This window comes from Lytechinus pictus, chromosome 15, assembly GCF_037042905.1.
Source record: "Lytechinus pictus isolate F3 Inbred chromosome 15, Lp3.0, whole genome shotgun sequence".
Taxonomy (NCBI): Eukaryota; Metazoa; Echinodermata; class Echinoidea; order Temnopleuroida; family Toxopneustidae; genus Lytechinus; species Lytechinus pictus.
In genome coordinates this window covers 7,416,456-7,436,649 of record NC_087259.1, presented here as the reverse complement: position 1 = coordinate 7,436,649, position 20,194 = coordinate 7,416,456, and the positions used below count along the sequence as shown (strand labels likewise).

At 36.7% G+C, this 20,194-nt stretch overlaps 1 protein-coding gene across 2 annotated transcripts in view; it reads left to right on the top strand.

Annotated features, from left to right (window-relative positions):
• The window catches only part of LOC129277698 (ribonuclease 3-like), a 44,372-nt gene that overhangs the window by 338 nt on the left and 23,840 nt on the right, over positions 1 to 20,194 (top strand). For both annotated transcript variants that reach the window (XM_064110631.1, XM_064110632.1), the window contains exons 2-7: positions 4,395 to 4,667; positions 5,653 to 6,422; positions 9,307 to 9,453; positions 14,602 to 14,775; positions 15,230 to 15,437; positions 18,043 to 18,190. In XM_064110631.1, the coding sequence (XP_063966701.1) occupies positions 4,458 to 4,667; positions 5,653 to 6,422; positions 9,307 to 9,453; positions 14,602 to 14,775; positions 15,230 to 15,437; positions 18,043 to 18,190 (1,657 nt within the window). In that variant the 5' untranslated portion in view covers positions 4,395 to 4,457. The remainder of the gene's footprint in view (positions 1 to 4,394; positions 4,668 to 5,652; positions 6,423 to 9,306; positions 9,454 to 14,601; positions 14,776 to 15,229; positions 15,438 to 18,042; positions 18,191 to 20,194) is intronic.

Here is a 20,194-nt window from a genome sequence, read left to right as displayed (position 1 = left end):
TCTTTTAGTTTTGGAGTCGGGAGACCTAATTACGTGAGACCAAACGCTTCATCCCCCGAACTGAAGCCTGTAGTGCATTTGGCTTCATTTACTTCTGGGATGGCACAAATGTCAGTTCAGACAGGGAAGGATATAAAAGAAAAGCCATGAAAGCCGGATTCCGAAATACGAACATGGCGAAAATTTAATAAAAAAAGAGAAGAGTGAACTGCCCGAAATTTGTCTCGATATATTAGTATTACTTAAGGCTTAAAGAGAAATTCCAGTATTTGCAGTAAACACTGATTTCATGAGAAAGTCTGTAAAACAAGGCTTAATTGTCAGTAGACCAAAAGCTTCGGTCTCTGTTATGTTGGTTGTTCAGCTGAACTCCGTTGGCTTCACTCACCAAATACAGAGACCGAAGTTCTAGCGCGATCTGTACAGGGGACTCAATGGCCATATGTTTATGTACTTAAGATCGGATAAAACGGGGAAGTGAATTTGCGCGACAGCCGAGGTAAGTCACTGTTTTTGTTCCTTTTAACTTGATTTTTCTCGGTTTTTTGGCAATTGATGCCAAGAGGGAATATTAATTTGCATTTTGGTCGCGTGAATTTTCAAAATTTTTACTCATTAAAGACAAAAATTGAAGAGCCCCGACGGGGGGATTTTGCATTGCAAGTCCCCTAATGGTGGCTGCACGCTAGCGAGCCGTCTGTGTATGAGGAGAAATTAAAAAAAAAAAAAAATGTTAAAAAACTCCTCGAAACAGACGGCTGCCAGCTGTCTAAATTGTCAGTATATCATCGAGGATCTAGATCTGGTACAGCTATACAGTTACATAAACTGAACTTTGTGAAATCTTGAAATCTACGCTGAAAAATGTTCACACTGAAGATCACCAACACAGATAGGCACACGTGGGACAGTGTATTATTATTGCTAAAATAAAGACCCGACGGAAGTGACCGAATCCGCGCTTATTTTGCTTATTTCTCAGCAATTACACAATTTCTTCCAGAATCCTTTGGCACATATTTTTTATTCATACAAACAGACACTTAGGTGGTCATTATATTAGATTCTGTAAAAAGTCATTTTTAGATCGTTACCAAAACTGGAATTTATCTTTAATGTTAAGCTTTTCTGCAGTATTTTTTGTTCTAAAATGTCTTTCAATAAATGAAATTTGCATTAATGTTCGTTGAATATATTTTTCCATTTTTTGCAATGTTTATTTTCTCCTTGATATTTTGATAAAATCTTGAAATATATCCATTCTATCTATATATCTACTACTATATCTATCTGCTTAGATATGTATGTCTATCGTTTTATCATTCAATCTAATATCTACTGATCTGTTTAAATATATCTGTTTATTTGTCTATCTAATATATACCTATCTATTAAATCTGTTTAATGTTATTCTATCTGGAGTATCATTAAATATATCGATCTATTTTCTAATTCTAATTTCTATATGTCTGTCTATCTATCTATCTATTTATCTATCTGTGTATGTATCTATCTGTCTCTGAAAATATGTGTATAATATAATCAGTCACTGTTACCACCATCATATTCGTCATTCATCATCATCGTAGTTTTTGTCATCAATCATTATCTATCTCTATCTAATCTAATGTCTATCTGTCTATGTAATATTTACCTATTTATCTGTTCGATCTGTCTATCTATTTATCTATCTTTCTTATATGTATCTGTTTAGATATGTATGTCTATCTCTATTTATCTTTCAATAATACTCATTTGTTTAAATATTTATCTGTTTATCTATTTTTGTATGTACGACAGACCACCTAATTCGTCCACATGACAAATTAAAATCTATTTTTTTATAGTTTCCTCTACATGTAGCTCTCTCTTGGCTCAAAAGGGAAAGCTGAAAGAATTAGGGAATGACCAGTGGGGCATTTCATTAAAAATGTCATCACTGATGAAATCAAAGTGCTGACAATTTCAGTAAAATCCTTGGTTCTGATTGGCTGAGAGGCACTGGCTCCTGACTATTTCTATGGTAACGGTCGGAGAAAGACAACTTATTTTCAAAGCTGACAACTTACATGTAATGGTCCCCAGGCTACAGAGGATATTGAGAATAAAAAGAAAGGATGGAATTGGTAATGATGAGGAAAGAAAGAGGAAATGGAATGAAAGAGCTAAAAAGGAAAATAATAAAAGACAAAATAAAAGTTGGAGAGGCTCAGTTTAATACCAAGGGTCAGTTCATTCCAGTACCAAAGTCCTAGTGAGTAATTAATGCATGACTAAATTTTGCAAGAATAATGTTGCTTTAGATTATATGTATAAGCTGAAACCACAGATTAAAAGTCACAACTTCCAATATACACTAAAGTACCAGGTTTAGGAATTTGCTGTAAACCATAACCTATTGTACAGATTGAAAAAAGGTTCCTGTTGATTAATCTGAACATGCTGAAACTGCTTTTTAGAAAATCTAAAATTTGAGAAAGTTATGGAGAAATTCACTTGCATTACCCCCACTTACGCATTTACGCCCTAAATCCGTGTTGATGGGTGGGGGGGATGACTGAAATATTTTGGCATTTTTTTGCAATCATGTTTTTAGATAAGCAAGGAATTGCCATTGATATGTCCACAGTGGCGTACCGTGGGTCACGGCATGGGGGGGGGGGCACCAGCAAAAATTTTGAATCACTGAGTGAGTGCGCTAGTGAGCGCGCTCAGTTGTCAGTTATACTGACCTAATAGAGACATTTTAAGTACAATGTCATTAAACTGATATGTATCTCACTGATCAAATAATGCGAGCGCGAAGCGCGAGCTGAAATTTTTTTTATATTCACACCTAAAAAGGGACATTATAATCAAATTTGTGTAATCATGATAGGTACCTGTCTCGCTAAACAATGCGAGCGCGAAGCGCGAGCTGAAAATTTAGATAATTCAGACCTGAAGTGGGGCATTCTAAGGTTTTTTTGTAAGAATTAACTAGGACCATACGTATTTCATTAACCAAATGATGCGAGCGCGAAGCGCAAGCTGAAAATTTTTGATATTCAGATCAGAAGGGACATTTTAAGGACTGATTTTAGGAATTTATGAAAAGCAGACATATCTCACCAATCCACTAATGCGAACGTAATCACGGACAGGAAATGTTTCATATATATGAAGACCTTGACATGGGGCAATCACTTTTTGAGTCGTGAAAAAGAAGCATATGTCACTACATAAAACAAGGATAACTCAAGTGCTAGGAAATATATTTGGTTTATATTGACTTGAAAACGGGATGTTTTAGTACAACAGGATTTTATATCACGTTAAACAGACAATGCAAGCACCAGGAACAATGAAGACGTAGGCCTTGGGCAAATTATGTTTCATAAAGTTATGATAAATAATAATGATATAATATAATATAACATTATAATGAATAATATTTTCTTCTTTCCCACTACGTTTCTCTTCCTTTCTCCCCCTTTTCTCCTTTTCCCCTTTCCCCGTTTTTTTTGTCAGCCGATGGGGGGGGGGGGATGTGCCCCCCCATGCCCCCCGTAGTTACGCCACTATGTCCATATGGCAAATACCCCTCCAATATTATTATCTTTTTTACCCCATGATGGTTTAATGGTTTTATTAGAGATTACATTCAAGAATTTTTGACATTCCATCTTAATCCCTTCCCAAAGACCCCAACATTGATGAATTGGAAGAAACGGGGGTTTCTCTTCAATGTTCTAATAAGGACATAAGTATTTCGTTTGGAAATGGTGAACTGGCTCTTTATTTGCATTTTATGATTCAATAATATTGTTTCATTTGTTAAGCGGTATTTTAGGAAGAATTTTCACCAATAAAACAATCATCTCTTGTGATTTTTTTTCTCATTTCTTTCGTAAAAAGTGGGGGGGATGTTTGTACAGGCCATCCCCCCCCTCCTCGAAAAGTGGGGGGGATATATCCCCCCATCCCCCCCGGGATTTACGCCAGTGATTACCCCTACCTTAGTTAAAAAAAATCTTTGCTGTTGCTATATCCTATTATATACATTGAAAACTATCCCTGATGAAAAATGATGTACATTCAGAGACTGGATAAACCAAAGACATTTTTTTGTGTGACTTGTATTGAAATGGATTAAGTTGTATGTGTATTTAAATGTATTGAATGCATTTCAAACCAAATTAGTGAGAAAGAAGTTTTACTATACCAATGCATAAAAACAATAAAGACTGTTTTGTATAAAAATTGGTATTTTGGTATTTTGGCTAGTAATGAAATTCTATTTACATGTATCACATGCCAAATAAAAAAGATTTGATTTTTTTCAATTAACAGACCATCTAATCTGATATCTAATCAATAGCAACTTTCAATTTTTATTCTTTTTCACTATCTAGAGGGGGCTGTCTACATGAATGATGATTTGAAGTTTTGACCCATGCTTCCTTTGTGACATCATAATGCATTCCCAGCATCCCCCACCTGGTCCAGGACCCGAGAGGCCTCCTTTCAACCCTCGGCTTTCTGGACCTTACCCAAGGCCTCCCCCTCCAAGAGGACCAGGAACAGGTCCTATTCGCTTTGGTCAGAACCATGCACACTTAGGACCACCTCCAGGCCCACAGGGACCATTTGGACCTCAAGGACAGTACCCTGCTCATCCACCAGAGGTAAGAACACCGAGGGTCCATGAGGCCGAGAACTACGCTTGTCTGTTTCCAAATTATTTTCTGATTAGCCAAGGCTCCACACTTTTCTTGGTGGCATGATCAGTCCACCAAAGTAATCAATTTCATATTTTTGGTGGCCATCAAGTAAATTTGCTGGCCGTAAAACAACTGAAGATATTACATTTTTACTTTGGTAGACCTACCGGGCCGCCAAGTGTGGGCTTATACAGAATTTTGGTGGCCTGACTCTCATGTTTGGTTTCCCTGGGCCGCTGCTGATATCGAGTTATTGAATTTTAAAGTTTATCAATATTTTGTGAAAACAGTTATATGCACATCGTCATGAATATTCATTAGGTGGGCTGATGATGTCACATCCCCACTTTCTTTTTTCTTATTTTATTGCATAAAATCATAAATGTTTAATTTTTTTCATACATGCGTAAATGATGTGGTCTTTGTTAAGATGAAATAAGTTGTGGCAACAAATAACTAATGCACTTAATCAGTTGTTAATCCAGTTGTTTTAGTTCTTGGTAGAAACATTTTGAATAAACCTAATTTCATGTAATATACAAAAGAACAAGTGGGGATATGATGTCATCAGCCCACCTAATGAATATTCATGACGACATGCCAATACATGTTTCACTGGAATAATGCACATCTTTAAAATTCAATAACTTTGTTATTTGTTATCCAATTTTGATTAAATTTTCAGCATTTTGCTCTGAATTTTACTCTATTTATTGAGATAGATATATCTCCAGCCTGGACCATCCCTTTAAAGCAAATGACAATGAAACATATTCCATACAGCTGCTCTGCATGAATTTGTGTAACTTGTATTTCAGACGGTCACATATTTCTCTTAAATGTGATATTTATGTTTGATTCAGTCAATTTCTGAGACTTCTTTTTGTTTTTGCTGTCAGGTACATTCTATTTTGATTGAAATTTGTTATTCTTATTCTTTAACATATAGGTGCATCCAAATGGGCATGGAGACTGGCCTCCTCCAGTTGGACAAAACATGGCTTTTCCGAATAGGCCTCCACCTCCGCTACCACCCTTTATGGGGCCACCGCCACCCTTTTCAAGGCCACCGCCCCCTTTGCCCTTCCCCAACGGCCCTCCTCCCAGGCCTGACATGCGGATTCCACCCCCGGGGTTTGATTTTAGAATGAGACCTCCACCCCCTTTCAACCCTCAGAGACCTCCTGCACCCCACTTGCCACCACCTCCTCCTGACTTCTCTAATCATCCTGATAAACAAGGGATGCAGATGTCAGGATTTGATCACCAAGGAGGTGGGCACAAACCTAATGAACAGTGCGTTCCTGGAGGAAAGCATCAAGACCACAACTTTCGGCCACCTGGTAATGTCTCCTCACCGGGAGACAGATTTTCAAAGCAGCATGGCCAAACCAGCCAAGATTCTTCCTACAACCCTCGTCGGGAAGCCCAGAGGCCACTGAACTCTTCTAAGCAGGAGGGGCCAAAAAACAAAGATCTTGATGGACAAGGGTCACGCTTGAGCAGGCAATCTGATCAACAAGATCCAACCTCACAAAGGGACGGAGGGTATCGTGGTTCAAGCAAAGACTCTATTGACGGTGACAGACAACGGTCAGCGGGTGACCATTATAGAGACAGAGAAAGGTCAAGAGATCGCTCGGCCAGAGACAGCAGAGATTTAGATTCCAGGGATTACTCTCGTCGGCAAAGGGACAGGTCCAGAGAGCGATCATCGAGGTAAGTCTCTACTGACCTGGAACCTGTCTTTTTTTACTTTAAAAAAATGATTTTAAATTACTTGACCTGGAGGTTATTATGATTTGCCACTTGCAATTAGACAGTCTTTTATCAGTAACGATATTCAGAAAGGCACTACAAACCAAACTCTTGGCAGTTTGCATTTGCACTTTTAAGATTAGATATTAGACAATTTTTGTCTCACCTGCATAGCAGAGTGAGACTATAGGCGCCGCTTTTCCGACGGCGGCGGCGGCGTCAACACCAAATCTTAACCGAAGGTTAAGTTTTTGAAATGACAGCATAACTTAGAAAGTATATGGACCTAGTTCATGAAACTTGGCCATAAGGTTAATCAAGTATTACTGAACATCCTGCCTGAGTTTCATGTCACATGACTAAGGTCAAAGGTCATTTAGGGTCAATGAACTTAGACCATGTTGGGGAATCAACATTGAAATGTCATCATAACTTATATATGAACCTAGTTCATGAAACTTGGACATAAGGTTAATCAAGTATTACTGAACATCCTGCATGAGTTTCACGTCTCATGACCAAGGTCAAAGGTCATTTAGGGTCAATGAACTTTTGCCAAATTGGGGGTATCTGTTGAATTACCATCATAACTTTGAAAGTTTATGGATCTGATTCATGAAACTTGGTCATAATAGTAATCAAGTATGACTGAACATCCTGTGCCAGTTTCAGGTCACATGATTAAGGTCAACGGTCATTTAGCAGTATGTTTTAGCCGTATTTAGTACGTTTTTGCAACCAAAGTACGGCAGTACGTTTTTTCTTTGAAAAATTCGTTTTTTTAAAACTAAATTGTAATTTATTGAGAAAAATAATCTCTATATGTCTCTATTTCATAAAACGTGCACAAATATGGTTATTAGATCAATGTAATTTCAGGTAACTTGTTTTTTTTTTCAATCATTTTGTTCAAACCAGGGTGAAGATATACACATGTTTTAATGTTTTTTTTTTCATCTGCAAGAGCAGTGCGCATTTTAGCTTGCATGCAGCTTGAGCGCCGCGATGAGCGAGTGCGCCAAGCATTTTATTATGAAATACACTTTTTTTTGGAAAAATACAGTTTTTTTTATCACAGAATACAGTTTTTCATTCCCAGAGGTTGGCAGGTCTGATTTAGGGTCAATGAACTTTGGCCAAATTGGGGGTATTTGTTGAATTGCCATCATAACTTTGAAAGTATATTGGTCTAGTTCATAAAACTTGGACATAAGAGTAATCAAGTATCACTGAACATCCTGTGTGCATTTCAGGTCACATGATCAAGGTCAAGGTCAATGAACTTTGGCCGTAATGGGGGTATCTGTTGAATTACCATCATAACTTTGAAAGTTTATGGATCTGACTCATGAAACTTGGACATACAGTAAGAGTAATCAAGTATCACTGAACATCCTGTGCGAGTTTCAGGTCACATGACCAAGGTCAAAGGTCAATGGATATTGGCCATGTTGGGGGTATTTGTTGAATTACCATCATAAATCTGTAAGTATATTGGTCTAGTTCATAAAACTTGGACATAAGAGTTGTTAAGTATCACTGAACATCTCATGCGAGTTTCAGGTCACATGACCAAAGTCAAAGGTCATTTAAGGTCATTGAACTTTGGCCATTTTAGAGGTAATTATTAGATTGTTGTCATAACTTTCAAAGTTTATAGATATAGTGTATAAAATGTGGATATAGGGGTAATCAAGTATCACTGACAAGTTTTAGGTCACATGATCAAGGTCCAATGTCAATGAATGTACAGTATTGTATCATTATATGAATGGTGTTTCTTGTGAATAATTAGTTAAATGGTGTTTTTCAAAGTCAGCACTGCTGCAATATTGAATCGCGTGATGCAGGTGAGACCGCCAGAGGCATTCCACTTGTTTTGTATTGTAAGCCCTTTTGGCCTAATGGGAAGGGAAAATATAAGTAGTAGCAATTGTAAAAACAATGGTAATGGTAATAGAAAATAGCAGTTTTTTTCAACAGTTTGCAAAAATATGAACATGGACTATTCTTTCCAATTAGTGTAATAGCAATGTATTGAATCAGGTCCTTAGCATTATGTTTATGAATGCAAAAAAATAAAATGATGAAAGACATTAGATCATTTGCTATCTAGTGTGTCCCACAAAAAAAGGAAACCTGTTTCAGGCGAGACTCGTCATTCATCAACCACCTTGTTAGACAAAGATTTCACAATTATTAAATTTCTTTGCTGTAAATTTGATACTTATAGTAAGAGTGGAATCTCTTCTTTAATTTGAGAGCAACAGCTAGTAGTCTAGATCATTCACTCATGGCAGATTACAAACAATAAATATTGAGGCATATCAGAAACGGTTTGCGCAGAAACACACGTTTGAATCTGAATCCACTCTTATTTCAGCGATCAGTGAGAGATATTTAACACAGAATACAAAAGAAATGTTAATGAGCCAATCATCTAATAAGCACAGCCGTCATATCACAATCCAATTTTGTTCAATTTTTCTGCGCACTCTTATTTTGACATTAAGATGTCAAACTCGTCTTGCTCATTAATGCCTGACGTATTCGTCTCATATTAGGTATCAAAGTACAAAGGAATAATTGATTAGTTTGATTGATGTAAATGAAATATGATGCAATTGCTTTTGAAGAAAAAAAAAGACGTGGAAATCCAGGTTTACTTTTTTTCTGGGATGCAACGTATTAAAAGAAAATTGCATACATCCACTTAATACTCCCAACTGCAAAATAAATGTAATAATTACGAACATTTTATTTTCTATAGTTATGAACACTATACTTGGCTATGTGTGAGCAAAGGTAATTAGATACTCAATGTGTTACTCTGATATACATGTAGGAGGGAGAGGTCACGATCTCCCAGACAAGGTCGTCATGGAGACAGAGGCAGGACAAGGGAGAAGAGTCCATCAAGGGACAGGAGCTCAAGGAGACAGCTCCAAAGTGAAGACTCAAGAAGCAATGAGAGATCCAGATCACCTAGAAGGTATTAAAAGGGGAAGTTCACCCTGACAAAATGTTGATTGTAAAACAAGCAGATGAAATATTGGTGAAGGTTTTAGGAAAATCCATGAAAGATTAAAAAAGTTGTGAGAATTTTATTGATTTGTGATGTTGTATGCAAGCATCTTCCTCATATATCGTGTAGTAAAAAATCAGTGAAATGTCATTTTCTCAAAAAAAATTGAGAATGGTTTTCACTTTACTTTTTGATTTGCAGAGAATTTCAATTTATTTCTGAAATGAGCATTTAAGTCTCACCCTCACCAGGGCAGGAAATAATTTTCACTGTCTAGGGGCTATTATTTTAGAGATTAGAGATTAGAGATCGTAGAGGTTGGACGTGTTTTGCAGGTGCTCTGACATTTTGTGCGATTTTGCCGTGTTTCGAGACATTTTGTGAAAATGATTTATATGGTTGCATCAGGGACGGAATAGTGAATATCAAGGATATACTCGTTTTTCGATTGGATAACTTATTTGGATGTTATCGAACGTTTTTTGCTTGAAATTTTGATCATTTTGGAAAGGAAGGTGTCAAAAAACTTCTAAAAATAACATCATTTACGCGTCATTGCCTAGCAACGCACCTTACTTACGCACCTAGCTGACACGCGCTGTTATCTCTATGAAACCTGAAACATTACGTAACAATACAAACTGGGCCTACTGATGCCAGCGCCACCGAAGAAATCTAAGCAGCAAGCTGCTAATGAAGGAGATGATCTCCTTGATGTAATAAAGAACTTAAGAGATGAAGTTTCAATGCTTTCCAGCTCTATGAATAATAAATTCTCGGTTCTGGAATCTGCCATCAGTGATGTACGAGGAGGGCAGCAAGACATCGTTAGGTCTCTCTCTTTCTTGGAAGAAAAGTACGAAGAGATGAAAGTAACAACGGAGCGACTTGAGAGAGAGAATAAGGGACTACAGAATGAGAACCAGGCACTTAAGAAAAGGGTAGATGTCCTTGATCGTCAAGTTCAGGACCTCGACCAGTATCATAGGAGGCAAAACCTTGAGATCGCTGGGATTCCAGAAGAGAAGCAGGAGAACCCAGCAGATGTAGCATTGATCATCTCCAAAAGGATCGACCCAGATATCACCGCTGGCGACATCGATATTGCACACCGCCTCGGAGCACCGAAACCGTCTGCCAAGCACCCAAGACCAATAATTGTCAGGTTTACCAATCGAAGAGCTAGGAATGCTGTCTATGATGGTAGGAAGCATCTACGGGGCACAACTTCTGCGGATCTTGGAATCAACCTTCGCAGCACTTTGAAGATCTTCGTCAACGAGAACCTCGTCGGTGCAACAAGAGAGCTGCTAGGACTCGCCAATGGAGCTAGAAAAAATGCTGGGTACAAGTTCTTATGGACTTACAATGGAAAAATATATGTCAGGAAGGACGAGAAATCAGCTCCTGTCATCATATTCTCGAAAGAAGATATTTCGAAGCTGAAATAACTGTAAATATGTAATGTCTTTATTTTTTCTTTTACGTAATACTTATGAACGTAATGGATACTACACTTATCAACAGAATTTCGCTTAATGATAACGAAGAACTTGACCCATTTCAAATAACAACAGCATCACTTTCTCCTGAAAATTTTTCCTCGACAAAAGCTTTTTCTCAGCCATTCTCCATTTCGCACGTGAATGTGAGATCTTTGAATCGCAATTTTGAAATGTTGAAAGAAGTATATGAAGATGAATTGAAATCATTTTTTGATATAGTCGCATTATCAGAAGTTTGGAATGTTAAAGACGTAAATCGTTTTTTAATGCCAGGGTATAATCTTGAATTACAATGTAGAAATATTACAAGAGGAGGAGGAGTTGGTGCTTATATTCATTCAGGACTTAATTACAAACGAATGCCTAATTTGTCCTTGCACAATGCTGAATCATTATGGCTGAAAATTCTCATTCAGGATGTGAGTATCATATTTGGGGTAATTTATAGAAAACCAGACAGTAACTTTGAAGAATTTAGTCTTGATCTCAACGAGCAATTGCATAACTTGAATCTAGACAGAAACCATTGCATTATTGTAGGAGATTTCAATATAAATCTTTTATCTCCAACTGAAAGTTGTCGTGATTTTATTCACATGACAGAATGTTACGGCTTACGTCAGTTGATAACAAGTCCAACAAGAATAACAAGTTCTAGCATATCTCTCATTGACCATTTTTATACTAATATATATGCCTATCCTATTCAAGCAGGGTGTATTGAAGTAGATATTTCTGACCATCTCCCAGTTTACTCCGTTTTTAAGAACTTCAAGTGTGTTAAACAAAGAAAAAATAGTGTAACACAGAGAAACTTTCATAATTTTTCAATAGATTCATTTTGTAATGATCTACATGTTACTACTAATTTTTGGAAAAGCGTTTTAGAATGTATGGATCCTAATGAAGCTTATAATATTTTCCAAAGACAGTTCTTATTTGTTTGTAATAAACATGCTCCTATTGAGACAAAATGTGTTAAACAGAAAAAGAAAAATAAACCCTGGATAACACGGTGTATTAAGCGTTCAATATCGACAAAGCACAGACTTTTTTCTCAAGTTATAAAATCAAATTATAATAAAGATTGTTTGAATAAATATAAAAAATACAGAAATCAGTTAACAGCCGTCTTAAGGAAAGCAAAGCAAATGCATTATGAACATAAGTTTGAAGCAGACAAAAAAGATTCAAAGAAAACTTGGAGTCATATCAATGAACTTTTGAATAAAAATAGTGGCTCGAATCTGAATTCAAAAATTAACAAATTAGTTGTTAACCAAGAAAATGAACCTTCCGAAATTACTTCATCTATTGATATAGCAAATTCACTCAACAATTATTTCTCTACTATTGGGAAAAATCTAGCTGAGAAAATTGAGCAACCAAATGTTAATTACCGAGAGTTCATGGGTCCATACATTAGTCAAACATTTTTCTTCCTGCCAATAACAAGTTCAGAAGTTAAAGAAATGTTATACACTCTTGATCAATCTAAAGCAAGTGGCTATGATGACATATCAGTTCGACTGTTGAAATATGCTATGAATTGTATTTGCAAACCTCTTTCGCATATATTCAATCTATCATTTACCACAGGCATTTTTCCAGATAAATTAAAAGTTGCAAGAGTTATACCAGTTTTCAAAAAGGGAGATAAAGAATTACCTGGAAATTATAGACCAATATCGATTTTACCTGCGATTAGCAAAATATTTGAAAAACTAGTGAATGTACGATTGATGAAATTCATAGAAAAGAATGAAATATTGTATAAACACCAATATGGTTTTAGAAATGGATACAGTACGAAACTTTCACTGATAAATCTGATTAATCAAATTACAAGATATACCGATGAAGGAAAGGTGACAGTAGGAATATTCATCGATTTTGCTAAAGCTTTTGATACAATTAATCATTCTATTCTCATTAAGAAACTAGAACACTATGGCATTCGTGGTAAGGCAGTAGAATGGTTTAATGATTATTTACGAAACAGAAAGCAATTTGTTAATTATGATGGTGTAAATTCCGAATACAGGTCGATTTCATGCGGTATTCCACAAGGATCAGTTTTGGGTCCTACTTTGTTCTTGTTGTATATAAACGATCTGGCAAACTCATCAAATTATTTCAATTTCCGTCTTTTTGCGGAAGACTCAAATTTATTTCATACTTTCAATTGTGATGAACAACATATTGATTTATCAGAAATTAGTCTCAATTTAAACAATATAATAGCATGGTGCAATGCCAACAAATTGACAATCAATGTTACGAAAACTAAATATATGTTGTTTAAAAATAGACGAAAAAATATTATGATATCAGGACAATTGTCACTGAAAGGAACTTTATTAGAGTGTGTTGAATCAACATTATTTCTTGGTATATATATCGACAAAAACCTTACATGGAAGAAACAGGTTGACATTGTCTGCAATGTGCTAAGCAAAAAAAATGGAATACTTTATAGATTGAGGAATTATGTAACAAAGAGAATCTTAGTTATGTTATACAACTCATTTATTTTACCACATATAACGTATGGTCTGGAAGTATGGGGTGGGACGTGCAAAACAACCCTGAACCCTATATTATTACTTCAAAAACGAATAGCTAGAATAATGACGTTCAACCATCATACTTATCACTCTGCTCCTTTATTTTATGATCTAAATATTCTCGATATTTTCAAACAATACCAATATTTGATAGGAGTATTTATGCACGATTTAATTAATAATCGGTTGCCGCATAGTTTTATTGATTATTTTTCATTTATAGACCATCCTTACAATACAAGAAATAGAGAAAAGCGAAATGTTAATCTTGACAAAAATAATACCAATTTGGGAAAACAATCAATTTCTGGTCCTACTTTATGGAATCTTCTGCCAAGTAATGTTAGAAACACCCCCAGTCGTAAGATATTTAGCAAATCGTTAAAATTAATGCTACTGGAAGATTATAATTAATTAGGTATGGTAAAATACTGCCTGAAAACAAATAATTCTATATAAAGATTTTGTGAATAATTAAGATTTTTTTTCTTGTAAATAGTGTAAATATGTTCATTGAAAATGATCGAAATTTTCTGCAACAGTATAAGTAGAATTAGTATTGATTTTGATGTACAATATTGAGATTTAGTTAGATTTATTGTTTAAACTATGATAATGACATTATTTGGGGCTAACCTCGATTAGCATCTTGCTATTATGTTAGCTCCAATTACCAAATGTTTTGTTTATATGTGATGTACTATTCCTTGTAATTGTACCTGACAGTGATATTTGGTAATAAATTCAATTCAATATCAGAGCTATTAACGTATTTTGGTTGCCTTTTATTTCATTTTACGGGCTTCTTCTTTTGCGGGCTTCTTCTTTTGCGGTAAATGCAAATATCTTCATGTTACCATAGGCAGATAGTTGATTTTCAAGATATTGTTTGTGGTAGATCTTTGGGCAACTCTAAACAAGATGGTCACCCCAAAGCATTCCATTTGGGGGAATTTTTTTTTTCATAATTGCCCACATACAGCCCCTCATGTATTTACTACACTGAGTCTAACCATAAGCTTTTTTTTTGTCCAATGGTACAGATATGACCGGTCTTCAAGGGAAACAAGTTCACAGAGGAATAGCAGTCCTCATTCTAGGACCAGTGCTGATAGTCATGACCAGAAAGATAGGAGATCCCGAAGCCCTTCACGGGATCAAAGGTCCAAGGATAGAGAGGGTTCCCTGCATAGATACAGCAGTAGGAAAACAGATGGGTAAGTTCTACATGATGGACTGATATTGATTTTTGTCTTGTTTGCATAGCAGAGCAAGACTATAGGCGCTGCTTTTCTAATGGTGACAGCCCCTTCAACATTGAAATCTCTACCAAGTTTAAGGTTTTGAAATGTCATCATGACTTAAAAAGTATATTGGCCTACTTCATTTAACTTGGACACAATGGCAGTCAAGTATCATTAATGATTGCAAGAGTTTCAGGTCACATGAACAAGGTCAAAGGTCATTTAGGATCACTGAACGTAGTATTTTATTCCCATATGAATGGTGTTTTTTATAAATAATTATTTGTTCCCAAGTCAACACTACTGCGTTATGGAGTCAAGTAATGCAAGCGAGACTGCTAGAGGCGTTCAACTTGTCATTATCATTATCATCATCACCATCACCATCATAACTAACTATTCTTTGTGTATCCCTGCCCTGCATCAGGCCTGCCACAGATCCTAGCAAACCCTGCCAGCGCTGGAACGATCTGGAGAGAGAGCTGCAAGAAGAAGAACGTCAGGAGAAAGAGAAGGAGGTAGAGAGGGACCCCTTTGAGGATTCTGACCCGGAGGATTGGGGTGCGGACGATACCCCTTGGATCCAGTGCTCCCCAAGAGAAAACTTCTACTCCATTAACCCTAATGATCAAATTGTAAGTCTTACCAGCATTTAATTGTCATTAAAGGAGGACTTCAGGCTGAAAATAATTATATCTAAATAGGAGAGTAAAATTCACCGAGCAAAATCCTGAAAATTTAATCGAAATCGGAGAAGGAATAATAAAATCATGCAAATCTTTAATATATTATAAATTTGTTATTCCTTGTCCGATTTTGATCAAATTTTCAGTGTTTAGATTGTCTGATTTTTCTTTATTTGTTCAAATCATATAATTTTCAGCCTGGAGTACCCCTTTAATTAATCCTTAAATAAGTAGTCCGGCTCAGAATAGTGCAGAACCGGCAATGTAGGTTTGTTCATTTAAGTCCACAGTTTTTTTTTTTTAGTGCAGTGAGGAAGTTGTGTGGGCTATCATCATGGTAACCGCCAGTAATGAAGTATTTAATATTTGAAGTTCAAAATAAGATGGTATGCACTATACACAGTGCAGTGCTGTGGACCAAGGGAAATAAATGACCGTTTATTGTAGAGTTTGCACTTTTCAAGAATCATGTTCTTTTTAATTCCAAGGTGATATTGAGTGCGCCTGTAATGCAGCACTCAAAGGGTCGTTAAACTCGGGCGTAACGTAGACCGTGGTCTAACTCTGTGCTAAAATTATGGGAAGCCAAACATGTCAAAATCTTGTTTGTGATTGCATGTTTCTTTTTTTTCTGTGCTCTTTCCTAATTCTTTTATGGTAAAGACAATTATCTTATTTATCCTTAAGAGTGATAGAGTAAAAAGAGCTGATAGTATGAACCTCTACTGTTAGAGATTTATGTCACAATTGGCTATCCATAGTTAACCACAACTTTAGACAAGATGTTTTGGAGTGGAGGAGCTGTGGTGTAGTGGTTCTGACTCTGGCCTTGTAAACAGAGGGTCGTGTGTTCGAATCCCACCGCGGTCTGGCGTCCTTTGGCAAGGCGTTAATCCACACTTTGTCACTCTCGACCCAGGTGCTATATGGGTACCCGGTAGGATGTGAAAGTCATTGTAGCTTGTCCAGTACTGTGTGCGCCTCACCGGCGACTGACTGGAATACTCCTCAGGGAGTGGTGGATGTGCACACATTGTGTGCGGGAATGACTGATTGAATCTGATGACCGGGGGAATGATATATCTGTAAAGCGCATAGACACGTCGTTCCGATGAAATAAGCGCTATATAAAAGCAGATTATCATTATTGTTATTATTATTATTTAGATTGAACCCGACTTCAGAATACGGACCAAATATTTGATGATCCTTAACATTGATAATCTAATATTGGTGAAAAGCTCCTCAACTATACCTTGGGTTTAAAATGTTATATATTACTATAAGTAACTAGTGGTGGTAGGGGGCAGTGGATTTCCAAATTATTGGACAAGTTATTATACCCCCTACCATTCATTTTTTTTGGGCATAACAGAGCGAGACTACATGTATTATATGCGCCGCTTTTCCAATGGTGGTGGCGACAACATCAAATCTTAACCGAAGTTTGAGTTTTCGAAATGTCATCATAACTTGGAAATTATATGGGCCTAGTTCTTGAAACTTGGACATAAGGTTAATCAAGTTTTAAGTCTTTCGTTGATTCATTTTCAAGAAATGTGACACGTACTGTAGTCTGTATCCATGAATTAATGAAAGGGGTATTAGTTAAAGCAGGATGAAATATGTTCCTTGTCATAACAGTTTATGCATAGAAAAAGTAGTAATAATAACATTTTAAATCCATGGTATAGTTGAGGAGCTTTTCACTAATATTAGATTATCAATATTAAGGATCATCAAATATGAATAATTTGATAAATTTCAAGTTATTCCTAATAAACGGGTCAGTGGTGGATGTCTCAGAACATTAGTGCTAATTTGGCCAAACTAGTGAGTAATTTAAAGAATTTGAAAGTTGATGGCACACATGACTTCAGTACACCACAATGCAACAATGTAATGGCATAAAGTGCTTGAAACTATTTCATGAAATCTGTTTTTTTTTAAATTTGGATTCTATGATTCATTCTAGGATATTCTTAATTCTGACTTCCATTTTATTCTTCTATTGAAAATTTGGGTTGAGACCGCAGTATAAACGCGAAAAGTAGATTTTGACTCCAGACGCATTATAATGCAATTAAAGTCAATTGATTCTTTGTAATATGTATATGTTTGGCCAGCGTAGGAATTACATGAGGGGAACGGGCGATTTTGCACTAATGACAGCCTAAATCGCCCCTAAAATTCCCCCAAAATGATTGCTTTAGGGCGACCATTCTTTCTAGAGTTGCCCCAAGATCTGTCACAAACTATATTCAAGATTATTTATAAAATCATTATTCTATCTACGGCAGAATAATGATATTTTCTATCACTGCATAACTGCTTGTTACCCCTAAAAGAAGCCATTAAAATGAAAGAAATAGCCCCAAAAATGTGGGAAAAAAAGATGACCCCTAAAAAATAAAAATGATTTTCTACCCTGTGTTTGGCCACAAGATGGTTCCTCCTCGCTTCTATTGATGTGACAGTAACTTCGTTGAAAGCTTCTATCAAACATATTTCATTCCTTCACTTCTGATGTTGTTTCTTGTTTTCTGTCACGCAGAATGCAAGTTCTATAGCTGGTACGGAGAAAATGAAAGAACTTCTGAAGCGGTTTGAGGCAGAACTCGTAGAACGGGGACCTCGTGTGAGAGCGAGTCAGCCCGAGCCAGAGCAGAAGAAGCCCGAACTCCATTGGCATTACCATTCTCGTAAGTTAAAGGGGAAGTTCACCCCTTACAAAAACTTGTTTTTAGAGGAAAAAGAAAAATCAGACAAGTTGATAGGTGAAAATGTGAACAATATGGGACAAACAATAAGAAAGTTAGGAATTTTAAAGTTGTAAATATTAGTAATCACTATACCCATCTAGTAGGATCCATGCTATACCTATGGAGACTACAAATCGGCCGCGTATGTGATGTAGTGATGTATGGCAAGGGCCACTTTTCCATGTACTCCTTGAACCTTGAAGAGTAATCCCAGAGCTTCCAAGTCTCCCGGATCCTGCGGGAGAATACTGGATTGCGATCCAATCTCCCGTTCTCCCGACCCCATGCCAAAATCTCCCGGATAATCAGGATTTTTAACTGTTAAATTGTAAAATTCATACAAACGACTGTTTTACGAGTCTAGCATGTTCAACTCCCTAACACCCACGTGGAACCTCCTTATCACATTTTCATTTTACCCAGTAACTTTAACCAGTTTTTGTATAATCGTACATTGATTTCCAATGTGAATGAAGATAATTTTACTGAACGACTGGTGAAGTAGTCTAACAAGCCATTTTATTTCCGGGTTCTGCAATGTGTGTGATGAAAACACTTCAGCGGTACTCCATGCACATGGCCCCCGATGCGCCGCGGCGCGGCTCCAGCCGGCCGCGCTGCGCCAGGAAGCTACGAGAAGGGAAGTTGGTTCACGAGCACTGCGAGGCATTTTTCGTAAGCTTGTGTGCGCTTTATTCGAGCTGAAACTGTGGATCAACGATAGGATTAACAAGTGAATTACTTTTACACCCCGACTTTCAGTTTCAGGAATAATTTTATTGACAATCCTGAAGAACCAGAAGCAAAGTGGAGATTTTTTGCCTACTTTCACTTGGGTTGATCGGATTCAAACATTTTCTCTTTCGTGAGTGAGCTAGCCTGGCGCTGGCTGGCTGAGCTGTGCGAAGCACGCCCCGTCCCGATTCATCCACACTACAATCGCGTCGTCAGTGACCATGGAGATCATGGAGATGGAGTCATCCAAGACTAAGACGACAAAATACTTTTCGAAGTATAAAGATAATTTTCAAGCGGAATGGGACTGTGTGACATTTTCAAAAGGAATCCCTCAGAGACTTTAAACAGTCCACATATAAAGCTCATTTACCATGTTTACCACTACTACAACCCCTTCCCCCTCTGGCCAATTAAAGGTATTTTCATGTTGAATGCATTCTTTTATGAATTATTAAAAAAATCTACTGTATTGTCTGAAGTGTATATTTAGTCAATGACGATTCATGAATTCTCTCTAATGTGCATTTGATCTATCAGAATTTTTTTTGATGGTTTAGACAGCTGTCAGTTACTATCAAATGTTGTTTCTTAATGTGTTTTGCTACCCAAAACTCCCATCCTTGGGGCAACGTTCTGCCGCTCCCTCACAAAATCATACCTCCGCAAAACCTACTGGATTCTATCTTTCCAATGTTGGCAGCTCTGTAATCCCTTTAAGCAGCTCAAATACATATAACATAATACCAATACATACATATGGCTAAAATGTCATCTTTTTCAAAAGTTTGACTTCAAATATTTTTTTTCTTTCATGAGGACATAAAACAATATACTACCTGGTTTATATTTAGATTACTGCCCAAAGGGAATGGGTACTTAGGAGAAAACCACAAATCCCTGATAATTAAGTACATGGCCTATGGGAAAGTTGTCCTTGCCCCTTGTCTTAATTTACTTACCCAGTTGCCAATTTGAAATCGACATAGTGTGTATGTTACTAGCATGGATCCCAGGAAGCCTATTGATTTTGTGGTCAAAAGGTCAAAGGTCAAGGTCACACTGACATATTTTCATCTTACCCTTCTGCAGTCCTTGTAAATGCGATAACTTTAGTTTAACTTAACCTAGGCTCATATAATTTGGTGTGTATGATACATGTACTAACATAGATCCCAGGAATTCTATTGATTTTGAGGTCAGAAGGTC